This window comes from Entelurus aequoreus, linkage group LG09 (genome assembly GCF_033978785.1).
Source record: "Entelurus aequoreus isolate RoL-2023_Sb linkage group LG09, RoL_Eaeq_v1.1, whole genome shotgun sequence".
Lineage (NCBI taxonomy): Eukaryota > Metazoa > Chordata > Actinopteri > Syngnathiformes > Syngnathidae > Entelurus > Entelurus aequoreus.
This window is the reverse complement of record NC_084739.1, coordinates 19473822-19496693: the sequence shown is the minus strand read 5'-3', so window position 1 is coordinate 19496693 and position 22872 is coordinate 19473822. Positions and strand designations below refer to the sequence as shown.

Sequence of the window (22872 nt, the reverse complement as noted above, 5' to 3'; positions counted from 1 at the left end):
AAGTAAATAGAAAGTGGGCGTGGCCTCGGTTGGCCTTGGCCATGTTTATCAATTAAATGCCCAACCAAGTTGCTGACTAAGTGGACTACAGTTGGAAGACACAAGGATCCATAATTCCCTCGCTCGGATGCGGGTCACCGGGGCCCCCCTCTGGAACCAGGCCTAGAGGTGGGGCTTGATTGCGAACACGTAGTGGCTGGGCCTGTCCCCATGGGTACACAGCCCAAAGAGGCAACGTGGGTCCCCCCTCCAATGGGCTCACCACTCATAGGAGGGGGCATAGAAGTCGGGTGCTTTGTGAGCTGGGCGGCAGCCGAATCTTGGTCCGATTCTCGGCTACAAAAGATAGCTCTTGGTATGTGGAACGTCACCTCGCTGGGGGGAAGCTTGAGCTGGTGCGCGATGTGGAGAAATTTTCGCTTGGTCTAGTTAAACTCAAGGAATTCCAGCGAGGTAAAAAAAAAAAAATTAGAAATTGAAAATTATCAGCTGGGGGACACGGGGGCCCTTTTGGGGGTTTAGGGGACATCGCCACCTGAAGATTTTACCATTTTTAAGATGCTTTGGAAGGCATTTCCTACATAAAAATTCTGTACGCCTTACCTATAAATTCTGTGATCCCCCAGGTGATTTTCTAGATCCTCTGGGGGACTTCAATGCTCACATTGGCAACGACCTCAGCTAAGCGAAAGAAGATAGATGGATGGATGGATCCTGCTTTTCATATGGTTGACTTAGCATGTTTTGTTGCGGTATATTACATACTGCACTTAAACACATCTGACAGTGGGTGAGAGAAAACTGTATTTGAATACAATTATTCATACTGGAGTCTTTCTAACATATGATCACCCCCAAAACAAGCAAAAAAGTTTCTTACATCCCTTGTGTCCAATTATGAGAAGACTGCTCATTGTGGTATGAAGAAGCAGTGAGGTGGACTTTAATATTTCATTGCAGTTTTCCTGTGCGTTTGAATGTAATGTATAGCTCAGAGTCCCCCACTGATTTTACAGGAGTGTTTTTATTAGTTTTGCAATGATTTCTTCTTAGAATAAATATTTAACTGTGAAAGACCACACTTTCTACCACTTTAATCTACAGTCAAAAACACTAAACTGATACATGATCAGTGACTTTGTGGATTCATTTCTAAAGCTTGTGTCAAATGTAAAACAAAAACATTCACCAGTGTCTATCCTAAGATATGTGCTTTCAAAACATCATGCAGACATCTTGGAGTACATAATGACCAAAGCGGTCACCTTCAGCACAGCAACACCATTAGCGTGTCAGGCCAGCTGAAGACAGTTGAAAGCAGCAATCAAAATCTTTCGCCTCATTTATCAAAAGTGATGCATTGATGGAAGTCATACAAGCAAAAAGCACAACAAAATAATACCTTGTCTGCGTCCACTTTGCCTCGGGTGAATTCCGACCTCCAGAACTGCAAGGCCTGCTCCAAAGAGAGGCCGATGCCTTTGAGGAAGAGGCCGTACTGCATGCGACCGCCGTGGCGCAGATGGTGGTTGTCCCTTAAGGCCTGATGAAGTTGCCTCATGCACAGGGGGAAGGACTTGCCTGAGAGCTACAGGTGGCCGACAACAAACACACTTCAGTCATAATCTCTTTTGCTTTATTTAACATGACACTACATACTACTTGTATGTAGTTTCTTACCCACTTACCGGATCTATTTGTTCCAAGGAGATTTTACCAACATTTTTTTGGATGCTGTAGTCTTGTCCCAAATAGGAATTACTGGTTAAAAAAAAAAAAAAAAAGGGTGTAAATATGAGTTTAGTTGCATTTAAATTGTGCACTAAAGGCCTCACAGATGGTGTTTTTCCTCAAATCCTCAGTGCCATGCCATGTTTTTTTTGGTTTTGTTATTGGCAATAGTGATGTGTGTGTGTGTTTTTTTATCATATTCTATTGTTTTTGTACAGCACTTTGTGTTAGCCACTTGCCTGTGTATGACAAGTACTATATAAATAAAGTTTGATTTGATTTGTTTTGATTCTCCCGTATGCGCTCAAGTGTTTTTCTACGCGCTTGGCGTTAATAAGCATGTTTCTCTTATTCGTATCCTCCCATCCAGATTCCGGACGCGCCCAACCCGCTAAATTGTGAACGAAAACGGGCTCTTTGGATTAATTTAAAGGATATTTATGATGATTTTAATCTACAATTAAAACACTTCCATGTAGTTTAAATCAGTGGTTCTCAAACTTTTTTCACCGAGTACCACCTCAAAAAACACTTGGCTCTCCAAGTACCACCATAATGACCAACATTTAAAATACAGTAGCGTAGTAGGCCTAAGTATTCATTAAAAACAGTGTGAAGTTTTATTTAACAAGTAATTTATCAAATATTTTCGGCCACTGTTACATTACACACAATGCACATCATCAACAATGATACCCCATATACAGTACATATATACAGACTTCTTTGGCATACCACTAGGTGAAACCCACGTACCACTAGTGGTACTCATACCACAGTTTGAGAATCCCTGTTCTAGATAATATGTATTGGATAGGTTTTGGTGCAAATTTGAAATACATTTTTCTCCAGCAACATTTATAACCCATTTTTGGAGTCTGTCTGCAAGAACTTCATTTCTGCAGGCGATCCCAAATTGGAAATTAAAGCACACCCCACCCTCCCTAAAAGTATCATGATTAATTTTAAATATATATATTGAAGTCATCACCGCTATTCTTTTTTCCAGACACGGTTGAAAATAGACTTCATAAACATTGCATAGATTCACCTGGTCACAACATTAGGTACACCTGGACAGTCTCTGATAGATTCAGATTCTGCATAAAAAACAGGTGTTATTATGCACACGCCAAGATTATGTGTAAATAATACTTTATCCAACCTTTTTGTGTTTCCTCATACTCTTGCGACAAAATGCATAAACCAAACCTACTTTGTAACGTTTACAATTAAGAAAATATCCTCATAGGTCACCTTAAGAGACTGACTTTGCCATGACAACTTTTTTTCGCAGGAAAAATCATGGAACATGTACTTTTTTTAAACAGTTGTGAATGTCATTGAAGTCAATAAAAAACATATTTTAATATCATAAAAGGTTGTATCCATTGAATGAGAACATAACAGGTTTATTTAATGTGTGCATGTCACCAACAATATTTGGCTGTATAATACTCCTGTGCTTGTTGCCATGTGTCATCATTGTGATGTGATGTGTGTGTGTTTGTTTCACTTGTTAAATGGTGTAGCCACCCTCATGTTATGTATGATGTTACTACTTAAGTACACGTTTCTGAAGCCGTGACAGCAGAAAGGGCTTGGACATTACACATCACTCACTTAGTGTATGCAAGTGTTAAGCACGTAATACCTGAACAATTTTGATTTGTTCTTAGTTTATATAGCTACACACAATTAAGATTATTTGGAAGTAGGACACATAAAAGTAAACGGATGACAAAAAGCTAATTTTCTTTCAGCAAATTACTTTTACAATGGTGGCCATAAAAAAAGGTTCAATCAAAAGTTGGTTTATTAAGGTTAGAATCATTTCCCATCTGTTGTTTGTTTTGTAGTCTTGTTAAAGTCCAATGTTATATTAAAGTTAAATGACAATCATTTTGGTGAGAAAAGTACAAGGATTTTCCTTTAGAATCCTGAGTGCTGCTCGTAACTGCAGGGGTTGCCACATTAACCTCATCTAAAATCTTAAAAAGACCCACGACCTTATAAGCAGTGAATCAATATCAGTTGATTTTGGCATTCGCCAGCAGCAGTGACTCTCATCACATTGTGCTTCGCCACCAGAGATTAGGGGCCTGCCCACCAAAAAGCCAACCAGCTGCTCACTAAATCTCATCATGACAATCAGCCGACATGGCTTCCTTCATCCAATAAATGTGCTTCCCTTTATCACAAAAATGACACCCTCGCAATATTCTGAGCGGTTCTATGGAGTTGTTGAAGTTGGGTTTTTTTTAGAAGAAGGCTTTGAACAACTACTGAATATTGCTTTTTCATTGATTAAGCAAAGGTGAAGTTTGACTAGGGGCTTTGAGAACATGTCGCCCATAATGTAGTCTGATTTATGGAAAAATTGTTATTTTGTGCAGGGATGGGTACCTTTCACGTTTGGACTGATACGGTAGCAAGTCCCGATACCTGGGAATGAACACAATACAAATATTCTGTACTTCTGTCTGTGTTCATGTGTAATGTTAATTGTTAGAATTATAAAAGAACTAAATCTATTTTTTGTTTAACATCTAGTATTACACATGAACACACAAAAAAGTACAGAATATTTGTACTGTACCTCAAATCCAAACTGCACTTTATTGTATTTTCATTAAATATAACATACAGAATTTGAGCTTTAAAAAAACTCCACAATCTGGGTCACCGCTTGTTGTATGCCAAAGCACTGGTGAGAAGCACTGGTGTATACAAGTAATCAAAGAATACAAATAATAATTTACTATTTCAAAGTTTTGTTTAGTAAATGTTAACTTGAAATAAAAGTCTTGTAGTATTGAATAGACCACTCATAATTTGTTTACTGCAGAATAAGGTTTGTGATGACAAGCAAAATGACAAAATAACTTTTAAGAGGAAAAAAAGTTGTCCCCCACAAGCATACTGTAAAAGAAGCAAAATCAAGGCCCTAAAACCGTGGTAAGGACCATAGCATGGGTTACCTGTACTGTTGCACCCCTAGTAAACACAATCATATGTATGACAGTTGTCAGCTGTTAGCATATAACCTTGATCAAACATGGTGGAAATGTCTGTAACAACATACTGTAGTAACAAACATCAGGGATGCAACCGTACTCTGTATAAGCCTGCACGGGACAATCCGACTTTAATTAAAAAAAAGAAAGAAAATTGTGATGTTAATCGAGATTGAATTATATGAAAAAAATAATTATGATAGTTTTTTTGCTGTATCGCTCTGCTCTAAGTTGAAGCCATGTTTACTTCAGAATCAGAATCAGAATCAGAATAGTTTTATTGCCATTGTTTGAGAACGGGTTCACAAACTAGGAATTTTTCTTGGTGTAAAACACATATAACACATATTTGGTAATAAAAAGAGCTGTAACTGAGCTATCAGATAGACTTAGAAGGAATTCAAGGAGCTGCTGTTAGGAGTTATTGTTCATTTGCCTGATGGCCGAGGGGAAAAAACTGTTCAGGTGGCGGGAGGTGTGGGTCTGGATGGAGCGTAGTCTCCTGCCTGAGGGGAGAGGGGAGAATAGTGTGTGTCCAGGGTGAGAAGAGTCAGCTGTGATCCGACCCACACGCCTCCTGGTCCTGGAGGAGAACAAGTCCTGGAGGGATGGGAGCTTGCAGCCAATCACCTTCTCAGCAGCACGTACGATGCGCTGCAGTCTATTCTTATCCTGGACTGTAGCGCCGGGGATCCACACTGTGATGGAGGAGGTCATGGACTCTATGATGGCTGAGTAAAACTGCACCAGCATCTCGGTCGGCACCTTAAGTTTCCTCAGCTGCCGCAGGAAGTACATCCTCTGCTGGGCCTTCTTGATGAGGGAGCTGATAGTCAGCTCCCACTTGAGGTCCTGGGTGATGATGGTGCCCAAGAAACGGAAGGAGTCCACAATGGGGATGGGGGTGGGAGAGTCAATCAGGGTGAGGAGGGATGGTGGGGCTGTGACTTTCCTGAAGTCCATGATCATCTCCACTGTTTTCTGGGCGTTCAGCTCCAGGTTGTTGAGGCCGCACCAGGACGTCAGCCGGTCCACCTCTCTCCTGTAGGCGGACTCATCGCCATTCGAGATGAGCCCGATGAGGGTGGTGTCATCCGCAAACCTGAGCAGTTTTACGGATTGGTGACTGGAGGTGCAGCAGTTTGTATACAGGGAGAAGAGCCAGGGGGAGAGTACACAGCCCTGAGGAGTACCAGTGTTTGTGGTTCGACTGTCCGAGACAATCTTCCCCAGCCGTACGTGCTGTCTTCGGTCTGTCAGGAAGTCATTAATCCAACTGCAGAGGGAGTCAGGCACGCTGAGCTGGTAGAGCTTGTCTCGTAGCAGTCCAGGGAGGATTGTGTTGAAGGCAGAGCTGAAGTCGACAAACAGGATCCTAGCGTAGGTTCCTGGGGAGTCCAGATGCTCCAGGATGAAGTGGAGGGCCAGGTTCACTGCATCATCCACAGACCTGTTGGCTCTGTAGGCGAACTGCAGTGGGTCCAGGAGGGGGGCGGTGATGTCCTTCAGGTGGGGCAGGACCAAGCGCTCAAAGGACTTCATGACCACAGACGTCAGCGCGACCGGCCTGTAGTCATTTAGTCCTGTGATCCGTGCTTTGTTGGGGACAGGGACAATGGTAGAGGTCTTAAAGCAGGACGGCACGCGGCATAGCTCCAGAGAGGTGTTAAAAATGTCAGTGAAGACAGGAGCCAGCTGGTCCGCACAGTGTCTGAGAGTGGAGGGGAAGACACCATCCGGCCCAGGGGGCTTCCGCGTATTCAGCTTCAAGAACTGCCGGCGTACATCCTCTTCTTTGATGGAGAGGGTCTTTACAGTCTTATGATGTTTTTGGAGTCCTGTGATGTCATTGGAGTCCTTTGAGTCCTTTAACTCCTTTAATGAAGTGCTGGGATTGGTGGGGAGGGTGATGGTGGGGGGAGCATGGCTTTGATGAGCTGAAGGCCGTTCATGACGACAGTAATGTGTGTTGAGGCCCTGAGCGAGAGTCCGGTCATTCAGAGCCTGGGGGGTTTTGGGCTTATAGTTCGTAAGCGCCCTTAGACCTCTCCAAACTGCCGCAGAATCATTGGAGCGGAACTGTTCCTGTAGACGGTTAGAGTACACAGATTTAGCTTTCTCCACTTCCCTGGTGAAGTGGTACTTCGCTTCTCTGTATGTACTTCGGTCCCCGCTTCTCCACGCAGCCTCCTTCTTCTTGCGCAGCTGTCGGAGCTTGGGTGTGAACCAGGGCTTGTCGTTGTTATAACGCGCCTCATTGAACTGTATGTATGAGGTCACAGTGTCCGTATACTCGTCCAGATTGTTTGTGGCCGCTCCAATTGCCTCCCAGTCTGACGTTTCCCAACAAGCACGCAACTCGTCCACAGACTCGGCGGTGAAACACTTAATGTTCCTCATAACAGGTTTAGCCAGTTTCAGTCTCTGTCTGTATGAAGGGATTAAGTGCACCATCACGTGATCTGATAGTCCAAGAGCAGCGCGCGGGACTGCATGAAAAGCCTTGCTTATTGTAGTGTAGCAGTGATCCAGCGTGTTCTCCTCTCTGGTCGGGCATTTAATAAACTGTCTATACTTTGGTAATTCCTGGCTCAAATTTCCCTTGTTAAAGTCACCAAGCACGATAACAAGAGAGTCAGGAAAAGACCGTTCCACATGTAAGATCTGTCCTGCGAGCGCGCGCTGAGCGTCACGCACGTCCGCGCCGGGCGGGATGTAAACAGCCACTAGAATGAATGAAACAATCTCACGCGGTGAGTAAAAGGGCTTACAGTGGATGAAGAAATATTCCAGAGAAGAAGAACAGTGTCTAGAAATCACAGTCACGTCTGTACACCAGCTATTGTTGATAAAGAAGCAGAGTCCACCGCCTCTTTTTTTGCCAGAGAGCGCCGCGTCTCGGTCCGCGCGGAGAAGATGAAAGCCCTCCAGTTGAAGCGCGCTGTCCGGGACACTTGCGCTCAGCCAAGTCTCCGTGAAGCACAACACACAAGATGAGGAGAAGTCCTTGTTCCTTCTCATCAGCAACGCTAGCTCGTCCATCTTGTTGGCAAGTGAGCGGACGTTGGAGAGGAAGATGCCTGGTAGAGGCGTGCGTAATCCCTCTCCGCGAAGACGGACAAATGCGCCCGCTCTCTTTCCTCTTCGATGCGGTTTACCTCTTTTGATCGCAGAATGGACCAAATCCGCAGCTGACGCTAAGATGACTGGTAACAAGTCCATAGGGATGATGGATCTGATGTTCAGTAGCTCTTCCCGGGTGTTAGAGCACCCGGAAACACAATTTATGTACAAAAACAAACAAAACAGAGCGCACGAGAGCACCGAGGCAGCCTTCATCGGCGCCATGATTCTCTTACTTATGTAAACACTGGAGTGTGTGCAACACCACAACGTAATTTTCGCATACTAGGGGTGTAACGGTATTGTAGATACCACGGTATTTCGGTTTTAATGTCTTCACAATAATACTGTGACGGTATCAAACAAAAACTTGGTGTGTAATTTGTTTTCCCTGGCGCTTTACCGTTTGCCTGGTCTGAAATAAACTACATCTCCCAGAATCCTCTGCACAGCGCGAAACCGGCAAGATGGGGCAAAGAACGCCGTAAGCAGGAAGTGAAGTGCGTTTGTAGTAGCTGAAAATAATTGTTGTTTTCGGACATTTCATCAAAATCAAAGTAAAAAACTTTTTGAGTTATGCTGCTAAAAAAAACTAACTCTTTGGCGTAGGTAAGAAAGTCTGAGTTCTGCAAAGCAAAGAGCACTACATTAGTCTCGAGCGTTTCCAAGGCTACACAGTCTGCTGGTCATGTCGCACTGCACGGAGGAAAACCACTGCAGGAAATATAAGTAAACTGAAAAAAACTACTTGATGAATTGTCAATCCATCCAACCATTTTGCACTGCTAATCTCTCTCAATGTCACTGGGGTACTGGACCCTATTGAGTTGCACCCGGGCAAAAGGCAGCATTCTGGACAAGTCGCGACATCATAAACCGTCACCCAGAAAAGATATTTCAAGCCAGGGAAGCCATTATTACATTAAAAATAAACATGTCCACTGTGGAGGACACAGCTTTTCAGAAAGTAAAAGTTGAAAGACAGTAAAGTGAACATTATTGTTTAACACTGGATGTTTACAGTCATTTTAAAGACACAACTGCAAGATTTTTTTTTATATTTTCTTGAAACGGAATGTTCCTGTACAATTCTTTGCACTTAAAAAAACATGTTTGTAGTAATAAATATGTTTAGAACATTTTAGGGTTAGGTTTGTGTTCAATGACAGTAAGTTTGTTTAGCCTAAACATCTCTGCCACTTCATTTGACACACTATGGCATTTTCAAGTCTTTTTTTTGGACATATACCACAATAATATCTTACTGTGGCCTGAATACCGTGGTAACATTGTACCATGAGATATTGATACCGTTACATCGCTACCGCATACAGGTCAGCTTGCATTCACGTTAGAAATCGTATTTGAAAAAAATGTTGACTATGCAGTGGGAAAACTAAGTTGTAGCTTTCATTTCCAAATTTGGAGGGGTTGAAATCGCCATGTAAAATTGCTAATGCTATTCGGTGGCATGTCTTTGGCTTATCCAATATAAATTAGCATCGACTTAGCACATTTTTAAAAGCGAAACCTGAGTGCTTTCTATGAGACATGCTATTTTAGTTGGCATAGAAAATTACTTAAGCAGAGTCAAGCTGAGTCCAATCATAGTGCTTGTTTCCCTGTTAAGTACTAAAGATGGTGCCAAATCTGCAACGTGATTTCATGTGCAACAAAGGTATCCTAATGTTAATGTTTGATTTTACGTGACTCAGTACCTAGTAATACCTACGGATTTCGGTCAGGGCCTATAAAAGTCCAAAATTCACTACCCATTCCTATTTGTGTGTGCTTCTACAAAAGTTAATTAACTTGACTCTTTTTGTGAATAGGGTGTATAATACATCAGCACTTGCACGGCCAAGAATGCCACTAAGTGTCAAGAATCAATTCCAAAGCAGATCCCTTTTTGGGAGGAGGGAAATGGTCAGCTAAAAACCTGCTGCTTACCTGAGGTGGTTAAGGAGCGGCTGCAGCCGTTCATCAGAATGCACCGCCGGTAGCGAGCGAGCCGTCAGCTGCAGGAGAGATTGGCATCGCTTGAGTAATGGTAAACAGGGTGGGTCGAAGGATGAGAACAACCCAACACGGCGGGTTGAGTGTAAAGATTAAGTACCGCGGAGAGCATTAATTACAACACAACAACATGGATTTGCAGCTTGGCTTTATTTTATTTTATTTTTACAAGAACTGGCACGCAAAACATGCGGATATGAAAATCCTACAGTTTGTTGAAATGGGAAACACTTTCTGGATTTCACTGTGACCTGGTAGTAATTAATTGATTACCTAACCCTATGAATCCTCCCTCGGTCTATAGATCCTTGTGGGAAACACAGATACTATTTAATGAATGTGTCAAACTCAAATCAAAAGCAAATAGAGGGTCAAGTATTGCACATATTGCCACAAAATGCTTCATACAGAGCAGGAGGCTTCAAGCTTTAAGAGTGGTACATTTTCTGCACCAGCCACTCTGTCTGTGTTCCCAATAGGGCTGCAACAACTAATCGATTAAATCAATTATAAAAATAGTTGGCAATTAATCTAGTCATCGATTCGTTGGATCTATGCTATGCGCATTTTTTTTTTTAATAAACCTTTATTTATAAACTGCAACATGTACAAACAGCTGAGAAACAATAATCAAAATAAGTATGGTGCCAGTACGCTGTTTTTTTTCCAATAAAATACTGGAAAGGATAGAAATGTAGTTTGTCTCTTTTATCCGATTATTAATCGAAGTAATAATCGACAGATTAATCGATTATCAAATGAATCGTTAGTTGCAGCCCTAGTTCCCAATAGAGGACATTACACTTGATGGTGCAGGCATGTTGGTTTCTCATTTGCTTTTCCTATTTGAAAAAGAGGGCCACAAGTCCCATGACAAGGATGGGCTGCCCACTTTACCAAATAACAGCAGTAATTGGCGATGAATGTTCGACTCCAGATGCAGTGCTTGTACTCTTTCCACCTTCATTGCTTTGTAGAAAACTGTTTTCTACCTTTTTTGTACATTGTGTGTAAAAATTGTGTTGGCGGTCAAGTTGGCCTGTTTTTATGGGTTGTAACGTAACGTTGTCCGAAATGTGTTGTAAAAATGACCATCAGGTTATTATGATAAATGTGGACTGTCTGTGTTACAATTTCATGAAATACACAACATTACTTTATTAACCTGAATATAAGACAAAAAAGGAGTTGTTGTATATACAGAGGATAAAGGTTTTTTTTACATGCAAAGCAGCAGTTTGTGCCGAAACAATTTTTATTTTCTTTCTGTCACTCACACATGCCAGTGACCTGGGGCGTCATGTACTAAGCGTGCGTACACACTAAAACCTGGCGTATGCCCTTTTTCACGGCAAAGTTGAAATGTATAAACTGAACATGGAAATGTGCTGTGCCTCAATAAGCTTCTGGTTGAATTTGTGACCACTCCTCTTGACAAAATTGGTGCAATTCAGCTAAATTAGTTGGGTTTTCTGACATGGACTTGTTTCTTCAGCATTGTCCAGACGTTTAAGTCAGGACTTTGGGAAGGCCATTCTAAAACCTTAAATCTAGCCTGATTTAGCCATTCTTTACCACTTTTGACGTGTGTTTGGGGTCATTGTCCTGTTGGAACACCCAACTGCGCCCAAGACCCAACCTCCGGTCTGATGATTTTAGGTTGTCCTGAAGAATTTGGAGGTAATCCTCCTTTTCTCATTGTCCCATTTAAAGCACCAGTTCCATTGGCAGCAAAACAGGCCCAGAGAATAATACTACCACCACCTTGCTTGACGGTGGGAATGGTGTTCCTGGAATTAAAGGACCCACCTTTTCTCCTCCAAACATATTGCTGGGTATTGTGATTAAGCAAAATAGGTCCCTTTTAAAGTTGTTGACTTGTGGGTTATTTCTGATTAAATTACATCTTAAGATCTTTCAAACAATCCCTTGATTGTCTCTGAGTGCAAATATGCTCATCTTAAAAACCTGTGCGTTAAGTGTGAAATACTAAAACACACCTTTTCCTTAAAGCATGCACTAACATGTATAAATAGTGGAATAGAGTATGGTACATTTTTACACTTCTTTAAGAAGCCCCTCTAAGTCCTTGTCAGTGAACCTCTTCCTATTTGCCGTCTTGCTAATAATCTTTGTGTCTTCTGACTGCGGGTGGGAAATCTCAGGCACATGGCTAATTTAAGTATGATTTGCGTATTTAAATGGGGGCGTGGACAAAGAGTGACCCAGCCACTCCAACATGAGCATTAAATTCCAAGTTGGGATGTACAAAAGAAATGTGCTTGGATTAATGCGTACGCACACTTTAGTACATCTGAATAGGTTTGTTCGCATTACTTGGGGACAATTTTTATACAATTTTTCAGTAGGAAATTCATCCATGTCTTTTAATTGCTTGTATTCCGACAAGTGATTTCTTCCCGGAAGAAAATCTAACTAACTATGCAATGGAATAGATCCCTATACTTAATTTAAAAAAAAAAATTATATATATATATATATATATATATATATATATATATATATATATATATATATATATATATATATATATATATATATATATATATATATATATATATATATATATATATATATTTATATTTATATATATATATTTATATTTGTATTTGTTGAGTGATAAAGGATTATTCGTCGGTGGAGTTCCCAAACATATCGAACTATCACGTGCTCCAGATATCATTGTACACAAAAAAACGATGAAAACTTCTACAACTTCTTTGTGTGTGGCTGGGTCAAAGACATTGGTATAAAGACTCCCCCGGATAAATATGCATCCTTTTTGCTCGGGTAAGGTTGCATTTCATGATTTAACTTTGTGTCTACAGTCATGTTAGTTGCCTGCCCTTGCTGTTGCACGCGCCGTTTACAAGTATGCGTTTTTCACTGTCTTTATCAAAATATAACTATAGATGTAAACATTATGTTTGTGCTGAAAGCTTCATATGTGATCGTTGCTTTTGGTAAAAGCTTAACTCTTTTAGGTTTTGCTCACATTTGATTTTTTTTATTTAGACTTGCCGAATTGGTGCTAAACTGAACACTTGTAGCATAAATGTGTCTTAAGAAATTCAAATAATATCAAGAGAATACTTAAATGGGAAACACTAAACATTAAAAGTATATCAAACAAACCTTTAACGGAGTGGTTACTGCAAACTTGTGCACTCTTCGACTCTCCTCCCTTATACTGACGTACGTGTAGGGTTAGGTATCGAGTATCGAGTATCGATTGGAACCGGGACTAACTTTCCGATTCTCCCGGAATCGTTCAAAAGTTTAAATTTCGATTCCTATTTTCGATACACAGTCCGCCGACCGGAAAAAAATATGTCCGCCGAACCGGAAGAAGAAGCCGCTGAACCTCAACGAAGAAGCGCCCACCGCCGGAAGTGTTAGCATAGCCGAGCGAGTCAGACAAGCTCAAGCATGGATAGCGGGCGTCGGCGGTCGAAAGTGTGGCTTTACTTTACAAAAAAAAATGAAATAACCGCGAAATAACAGAGCTCCATGTCCATCAAGAAACGAGTGGAGAGAGAGCTGCAGATGTACCAGGACGTTCCACCGATACTTATGTCTGACGACCCTGCTGCATGGTGGTGGAACCAACAAAAGACTTATCCTTTGCTGTCATATCTCGCTTTCTCCTATTTATGCGTTCAAGCTTCTTCCACACCCAGCGAACGTGTATTTTCCACAGCAGGAGACACTATCTGTCCAGAACGCTCACGCATCCTGCCTGAGAAGGCGGATATGGTCATTTTCCTAAACAAGAACTGTCTCTGATTTTATACTGTACTTGCTGCTAATCTGGACTGGGTTTTGCAAGTTGTTTCTGATTGTTTATTTGCTTTTCTGCACCAGGTTAGCCCATCAGTGGGAGCACGGTAACATTTTTAAGTACCTGCAGCATCATACACTTGTGTGTGTAAATGTGTTTTCATGAGGTTTCCTGCAGCATCATACACTTATGTGTAAAGGTGTTTTCATGAGGTTTCCTGCAGCATCATACACTTATGTGTAAATGTGTTTTCATGAGGTTTCCTGCAGCATCATACACTTATGTGTAAATGTGTTTTCATGAGGTTTTCAAAAATAAAGCTCTCTTGAGGAAAGTGTACCCCTGGGAAAATGTATTCATAATTTATAATATATATATTCAAGTTCATAGATTTGATATTTATATTCTAGTTGAAAACAGCCCTGTGAGGAATTTATAGTAAAGTTCATAAAAAGTTAATAGAATTAAAATTGATGGAGAATGTCAGACTATTTCATTCAGAAAGACTGTAGGTTAGCTAGCTCATTTAAAATATCCTAAACTTTTTTTTGACCCTGCCTCTTAAAAGAATCGGAATCGAGAATCGTCAGGAATCGGAACCGAAACAAAAAAATCGGAATCGGAATCGGAATCGTTCGAATTCAAACGATACCCAACCCTACGTTCGTGTCGTCTTTTTCCATAAAATCTTGCACTCTTTCGCCATTCTTGATTACCTCTCGAGGAACTCTGAAAAAATGTTCGTCCTTTTTGCGATTTAAGCGGTTCGTACAGCCAAAAACAACGCAAGCATAGGGCATTTTTCTTTGAAAAAGACTAAATGGCGCCTAGTACCCATTGAGAACAGACGATGGCTTGACCAGCAGGCATATTCAATCATTTTGAACCCAAGAAATACATGAGGCCCATGGACCTGATTGGTGAACAGCACCCCAAGAGTAGTATACCTATTCAGTAATATAAATAGGTGTTGCCTGTGTTTGCATGCCAGTTGCCCATAACCACAACAAAAATGGACCTTGGTTGTCTCCTTACATGTGTTAGAGAAAAGGCCTCCAGCGCCCCCAAAAACATCATGTTGCATGATGCTGCATGTGCCTGAGGATATTCAGTGTGTCTACAACAACAACAAAAAGCACAGATGGAATATTGTATCTGGGGGGGCTAAACACTTGCTATGCTTGGCCTAGCCTGCAGATATCATGTGTGCATTCTTGTTTCCCTCATTTGAACCCTGTGTTTTTTCACAAACCCTCAGGACAGTGACGCGGTACTGCAGTACAGAGACTAACACATACAACCACCTCAATTGTAAACATTCTACAGGGGAGGAGCCTGTGCAGGTTTGGTTAAATCACCTACCATTGTGTCCTGTGTCAATTTATTAGCATGCACCTCTTGTTTATCATATACATTTTGGCACCCATTCAATTTATTAGCATGCACCTCTTGTTTATCATATACATTTTGGCACCTATCCTTCTACAATCTCACAGAACCTTAATTGTCAAGTCAAACATAGCAAAATTTCACACACTTACCGCAAGAGCTTTAGACAGCCTTGTGCGAAAATCATTTAGCACAATGGTGACAATGTCCTGGTGTGGGACGTACACGTAGCCCGCTTTTAGGTACACTTTCCTGGTTCGGACCAGATCCAGAGCATCTTGGAAAGGCACCTCAAAAAGAGAGAAAAATTAAGGACCAGAGTTTTAAAATGCCGATGGACTTAATTAAAGACAACTTATTCATCATACTTTCATGGTGCCATTCACAGCTTGAAGGGGACCCAGGGTTTCACCTTAATGTAATTGAACGTGGCATGCCGCCACAGCATTTTTATAACCGCCACACCTTGAAAATATTTTTTTTTTTACTTGAAAAAAAATTAAAGTAATACAATATATTGTAGCCCCCAGAAGAAATCACACAAAGTCTGACGTTATTTTTACATTTTATTTAAAAAACTGACATCAAATCCAAACCACACAAACATAAAACATTTAGACCAGCTGGTTGTTACAGTATGAATTGATATATATAGCCTATTACTTAAGCACCAATGACAAGTGATGTACCGAAAACTTGACCACCGGAAAAAGACTTTGATCCCCGAAAACCGCGCAGCCAAACCCGATGTAAACAAAATGCACGCCATTGTAACTGTCTGGAGCGTTGTCAGTATGTCTGCGATGTGGACGTGATTTTTATATATGCCAGATAAACCCGCAGAGAGCCATCTATAAAATGTGCAATTTTTAAAGAGGACAGTGGCAGCTTTTAAGAAGAGAAAGTTCAACTGGACCAACAGCACAAAGCAAGTGTGACGTCATGCTCGCTGTTGCACGCCTCTTTCGTCAGGGACAGCTAGTTGTTTTTAATAAAAAACTAATCAAAAGTCTCTCGACACTTGAAAAAATCTCCACAAAGTACATCGTTCAATAGGCAGCAACATTTGAAATTATGGCAAAACGATAAAAATATATATCTATATATGTTAACACTAATTAATAATAACAGATTTTTTTTTCATGTAGGTATACATTTTTTTAGCCTTTTTAAAGAAATATAACATATCATCATAGCAAATTATGCAAATTATTCATTGATGTCATGGTGACCATGTCCATAACTACGCCCCCACCACCACAGGTATCTTGGTAGTATAAGGGAAACCCTGGGACCTATGATGAATTTCGTCGTTTCTGACTTGTAAATGTTGTTACAATGTTGGATACTAGTTTTAAAAAATGCCAAAGTGTCAAATCAGAATGTTCATGTATTTTTCCATGAGCTTGTATGCGGTTTTGCGTCAATAATATAATATAGTAACACCAACGTGGGACATGCAGTGAAATAAATGCTGCTAAAACAGCCTTTTTTATGCAAAGTCTGAATCGAGTGTGCAGATCTACCTAATGCTGTGACTGTGTACATCGACTTAATGTTTATGAAGTTTATTTTCAGCCATGTCTGGAAAAAAAAGCGGTGACGACTTCAAGATGTTAGAGATATGAAATATATATATCTCAGTTATCGTGACCAAAATTATCACGGTTATTATTATCGCTGCATTGTTGAATGTGCTCAAAAAAGTACTTGTGCACACACACTGAAACTTCTTCACCAAATGATTTTATTTTTAAATAACTAAAATAAAAATAACTGTTATAAAACCCAATATTTTGCATGTAGTAATATATTTCGAAATGACTCATATTGTACTGAATTACTGTAACTGTTAAAGACGATAGAGCAGGCGCAAGACCGCTTACTATATAATACATACAGGTCAAAAAATATATACTTACTTAAAAAGCAAACTACTTTTTTAGTAGACCATGATGCCGCGAGCTGAGCCGAGCTTACCCACCAATACATACTGTATACCTGTACAGCGCACTTTAATGACACCCTCGGCACACTGCTCAGCTATTGATTGCACAACTTGACAAGCAAAAAAATCAGTTTTGTCATTTTTCAAGCTAACTCACAAAAAAAGACAGCTTTGTGAGACATGTATATACGGTAGTTTTATAGTACTGCTGTTTACACAGGACATTGGCCAAGAAGCCAATTATTGTGCACACTCAGTGGAGTTATACGCAATACAGAATAAAACTAGATTTTTTTCATATGACCATAAACTTGCAAACATATTTTCATGCACTGTACACTGGCATTGAGTGTTCTATTTTTTATCTTTTTAAACAAACTATACTGTAGATCAGTAATATTTTTGTTTGGTCATCCATCCATCCATCCATTTTCTACCGCTTGTCCTTTTCGGGGTCGCGGGGGGTGCTGGAGCCTATCTCAGCTGCATTCGGGCGGAAGGCGGGGTACACCCTGGACAAGTCGCCACCTCATCGCAGGGCCAACACAGATAGACAGACAACATTCACACTCACATTCACACACTAGGGCCAATTTAGTGTCGCCAATCAATCTATCCCCAGGTGCATGTCTTTGGAGGTTGTCTAAATAAATAGTAGACCAACATGATAAAATGTACACATTAAATTTTAATGATGGAACAGAAAATAATTACAATGGAATTGAACATGATAGTTAAAATAGGATTTCTCTAAGTTATGCACTCCAAATTGCCAACAGTTCATGTATGCAACTTTATGTAAGTAAATAATGTAACACTGTAGTATAGCAGTTCTCATTACATTCTTAATGTTAACATTTGAGCGTCAAATACATGTTTATGTTCCATTTTCATTATTTATCACTAAATAAAACACAATTATTTTAATACAATTTATGTACGCACTGCACAAAGTTTCATTTTACACTCCGCTCAGAGCAAGCTAATACGTTGTACCCCAACATGCACCGAGCTCTACCCGGCTCAACTACATAATAAAATGGTGTACAGTCTACTCCGTTCCATACTACACTCTATTAGATGCACTTACGGAAATTAACTGAAAATTTTTTTGAGGCTTTAATTAGTCTAATAGTCTGAATTGATTCAGAAATAATGTGATGCCCCATATTCAGATTTATTGAAATTCATCTGTATATGCTAAGTTTTGCAATGTGGATATTTTACATTGTACAGTAATTGTAATAAATTTAATGTTTAAAGGCCTACTGAAACCCACTACTACTGACCACGCAGTCTGATAGTTTATATATCAATGATGAAATCTTAACATTGCAACGCATGCCAATAGTTAGATTAGTAAAGTGCAATTTTAAATTTCCCGCGAAATATTCTGCTGAAAACGTCTCGGTATGATGACGTTTGCGCGTGACGTCACGGATTGTAGCGGACATATTGGGACACCATTGTGGCCAGCTATTAAGTCGTCTGTTTTCATCGCAAAATTCCACAGTATTCTGGACATCTGTGTCGGTGAATCTTTTGCAATTTGTTTAATGAGCAATGGAGACAGCAAAGAAGAAAGCTGTAGGTGGGAAGCGGTGTATTAGCGGCCGGCTGCAGCAACACAAACACGTAGCCGGTGTTTCATTGTTTACATTCCCGAAGATGACAGTCAAGCTTTACCATTGGCCTGTGGAGAACTGGGACAACAGAGACTCTTACCAGGAGGACTTTGAGTTGGATACGCGGTACCGTGAGTACGCAGCTGCGGCTTCCAAACATTTGATCGCTTGCCCATACGTGCGTGCCGCTATGTGCATGTCACATACGTAACTTTGGGGACTTTGGGGAAATGTATGTGCTGTATGAACTTTGCGGAGGTGAACAGTACTTTGGGCTGTGGGATTGAGTGTGTTGTGCAGGTGTTTGATTTGTATTGGCGGGTTATATGGACGGGAGGGGGGAGGTGTTTGTTATGCGAGATTAATTTGTGGCGTATTAAATATAAGCCTGGTTGTGTTGTGGCTAATAGAGTATATATATGTCTTGTGTTTATTTACTGTTTTAGTCATTCCCAGCTGAATATCAGGTCCCAACCGCCTCTCACAGCATCTTCACTATCTGAATCGCTTCCACTGCCCTCTAGTCCTTCACTTTCACTTTCCTCATCCACAAATCTTTCATCCTCGCTCAAATTAATGGGGAAATCGTCGCTTTCTCGGTCCGAATCGCTCTCGCTGCTGGTGGCCATGATTGTAAACAATGTGCAGATGTGAGGAGCTCCACAACCTGTGACGTCACCCTACTTCCGGTACAGGCAAGGCTTTTTTTATCAGCGACCAAAAGTTGCGAACTTTATCGTCAATGTTCTCTACTAAATCCTTTCAGCAAAAATATGGCAATATCGCGAAATGATCAAGTATGACACACAGAATGGACCTGCTATCCCCGTTTAAATAAGAAAATGTCATTTCAGTAGGCCTTTAAAGTGGTATCAACAACAACTTCAAAGATGCTTTATCCTATATACCGTACTTTATATTTTAGTAGGCATCATTTACTGTAATTTTAGTCACCTAAAATGTGGAGAAATTTAGTCGACTAAAACTAGACTTAAAAAAAAATCAATTTAGATGACTGAAATATGACTACAACTAAAATACATTTACGTCAAAAGACTATGACTAAAACTAAATTAAAAACTGTTGTCAAAAATACCACTGCAATCTAGGAACACCTCCAGTCGAACATCTTGCAAACAGACTCAAAAAACGGGTTAGGAAAGTGACTATGCAGCAATATTTACACCAAAGCATATCCAAAACGTATTATCTGAACCACAAATACATGTTTTGAATGTAGATTAAAATCACCATATGTCCCCTCTAAAGGATTTACTGAGTCAGGTAATAATCATATATTATATTATCAAAGGCAACACAAGAAATGTTAATTTAGGGATGGATGGTCATATTTAACAAGCGGTGGCGGGTCGAGCTTCAATGATGGCGATTGCTCCTCCAGCTACAACTGCCAATAATAACACACATCTTCATGTGCTGACTGGTTACATGTGACACTACTGTATATCCTTTTAAGCAAAAAAAGCAATAATTAAAAAAGTTGAACAGTATAAAGACCTAAGTTCAGAGATTGTTATTGCCCTGCAGGAGTGTCAAGGGTTTGAAAAGTTACCCTGAATTGTGAAAATAATTCATGTTCTACTGTCAGGAATGCTGCACCACTCAAGAAGCGGGCAGAGTGGGTGAGAGAGATGAGGGGAAACTCACTTTGTAGAAGTCTTGATCCTCCACAGTGATTCCGCTGACGCCGTAGCTGGAGTTGACAAGCTTATCCTGCAGCATCCGCTTCTCCTCGACAGTAATCTGAAACGTTGAAATAAAAAAAAGGCTTTCGGGCAGTGGTCTTCAACAGGGGGATGGCCACCCCTTTGGGGTCTGCAAAATGTTTCCCTGAATATACTTGGGGTTTTTTTACATTTATATTTTTCATATTTTACCTATGAACATTGACACAACACACATTAAGCTTACATAATTGTACATACACTTTTTGGTTATTTTTACGAAATTCGTTACATCTCCCTGCATGCAGCAGTGTCACATGAAATGAAAATCATAAAAAGCTTAGAGAGGCTTAAACGGTCAACGATATTAGCCATACACACGTTCTTTATTTCTTGACTATCGTGATTGATCACAGTAAAGATAAAGATTATTAATGTTCATGAAAACTAGAGTGGCCATTGATTCCAAAGAGAAGGTTATCCCACTTGACTAGCCTGGGACAATATTTTAAGAATGTAGAAGCACCCAAAAGACAACATCAGGGATTAAAGAAGGTAGATATGACTGCAAATTAACCACATGGATAAAAGTAAGTATATTCATCCATTCATTATATCTGTATGTCCTATATATATTCATTATATCATTTATTTCAATGCAGTCTGGCAGAATCTTTTATTGTGAGGGTGGTGTGGTTGGCTTTGAAGTGCTTGACAAATGTAATGTGTGAGAGACAAAGTTAGATGAAAATAATTGTCTCAGAAAAGTAGCCCACGCATGGAGTTGTTCTCTTGTTAGTATGGTTTCATTTAATTCTTGTGTGTAATATATTGATTTGAGTACCGGTATTTTAAATGTCCTTTGTGTGTTCTGTGTACACTCTAAGTGACATAAGAGTTAATTTATGTATATTTTAGGTTGAAGATCTGACCTGCACTATAAAACTTAGCTTACATCCATCCATCCATCCATCCATTTTCTACTGCTTGCCTAGTCCCTCCTTGTTATTGCACAATAAAAACGTACCTCTAAGAGCAGTTTATTTTAAACCACAATTTTATACACGCTATATGAGTGGGGTAACCCCTGCTTTAGGGAATGAATGGTCTATTGACCATGATTGTTTTTATTATGTGTTGAATAAAGTTTAAATTAACTTCCATATTATTCAAAAAACAAAACAGTATTGTTATCATTATGAGCATAAACGCACTGCATTTTATGGGACCCATTAGAAAAGACCAATGGTTGTCATTATGGTCAAACAGTGCCATCTGGTGACATCTAAAAGCTCTGTTGTGAATGATGGGGATTTTTTGGTCTGTTTTTGTAAGTAACAATGAAACATAATATAAAACAACTATGCTTATTTAGCCATTATTACAAAAGCAAATAAATACTGTATATCTTACCGCATCATACTGAAGATTATTTTTGTGCAGGAACTCCAGCTTTAATTTGGGATGCAGGTCGTTAAAGCGGTAGCGGAAGAGGTCCACTTCCTGCTGGATGAACCATCTTCTGAGATCCTCTCTGTGCGGGATGATCCCACATAAAAACGTGTTGGTTATCATTTAGTCACAGAGCACACATACAAAATGCATCACTTACGTCTGGCAGTAGGCAAGTCTCAGAATGAAGTGGGAGATGTGGTCCTTTCTGCGTTTCTCATATTCACTCGGCCCACTCTGAGATTTTCTGTCATCCTGTAAAATAAAATGACGATGGTGGTCTAATGGCAGAAATAAGATGATACTATATATATACTGTATGTATATATGTATAAATGACTATATATACATACATATATACATATATACATACATACATACATACATATGTATGTTTGTATATATATATATATATATATATATATATATACATACATACACACACACACACACACACATATATACATATATACATACATATACATACATATATATATAAATACATACATATGTGCTGGAGAGGAGGCTACGCCGGATAGTCGAACCTCGGATTCAGGAGGAACAGTGTGGTTTTCATCCTGGTCGTGGAACTGTGGACCAGCTCTATACTCTCGGCAGAGCCCTTGAGGGTGCATGGGAGTTTTCCCAACCAGTCTACATGTGTTTTGTGGACTTGGAGAAGGCATTCGACCGTGTCCCTCGGGAAGTCCTGTGGGGAGTGCTCAGAGAGTATGGGGTATCGGACTGTCTGATTGTGGCGGTCCGCTCCCTGTATGATCGGTGCCAGAGTTTGATCCGCATTGCCGGCAGTAAGTCGGACACGTTTCCAGTGAGGGTTGGACTCCGCCAAGGCTGCCCCTTTGTCACCGATTCTGTTCATAACTTTTATGGACAGAATTTCTAGGCGCAGTCAAGGCGTTGAGGGGATTTGGTTTGGTGGCTGCAGGATGAGGTCTCTGCTTTTTGCAGATGATGTGGTCCTGATGGCTTCATCTGGCCAGGATCTTCAGCTCTCGCTGGATCGGTTCGCAGCTGAGTGTGAAGCGACTGGGATGAGAATCAGCACCTCCAAGTCCGAGTCCAT

General features: G+C 40.4%; 1 protein-coding gene and 1 long non-coding RNA gene across 2 annotated transcripts in view; both read right to left on the bottom strand.

The window, feature by feature from the left end:
* Positions 1-22872, bottom strand: part of LOC133657233 (uncharacterized) — a 972718-nt gene that overhangs the window by 102230 nt on the left and 847616 nt on the right. The gene's annotated exons all lie outside the window — the stretch shown is intronic.
* The window catches only part of prim2 (DNA primase subunit 2), a 58103-nt gene that overhangs the window by 22032 nt on the left and 13199 nt on the right, over positions 1-22872 (bottom strand). Inside the window, exons 4-10 of the mRNA XM_062057654.1 lie at positions 21949-22043; positions 21750-21870; positions 20320-20415; positions 15231-15368; positions 9822-9889; positions 1689-1761; positions 1403-1588 (exon numbers count right to left, since the gene is read on the bottom strand). Coding sequence (XP_061913638.1) covers positions 1403-1588; positions 1689-1761; positions 9822-9889; positions 15231-15368; positions 20320-20415; positions 21750-21870; positions 21949-22043 — 777 coding nt within the window. The remainder of the gene's footprint in view (positions 1-1402; positions 1589-1688; positions 1762-9821; positions 9890-15230; positions 15369-20319; positions 20416-21749; positions 21871-21948; positions 22044-22872) is intronic.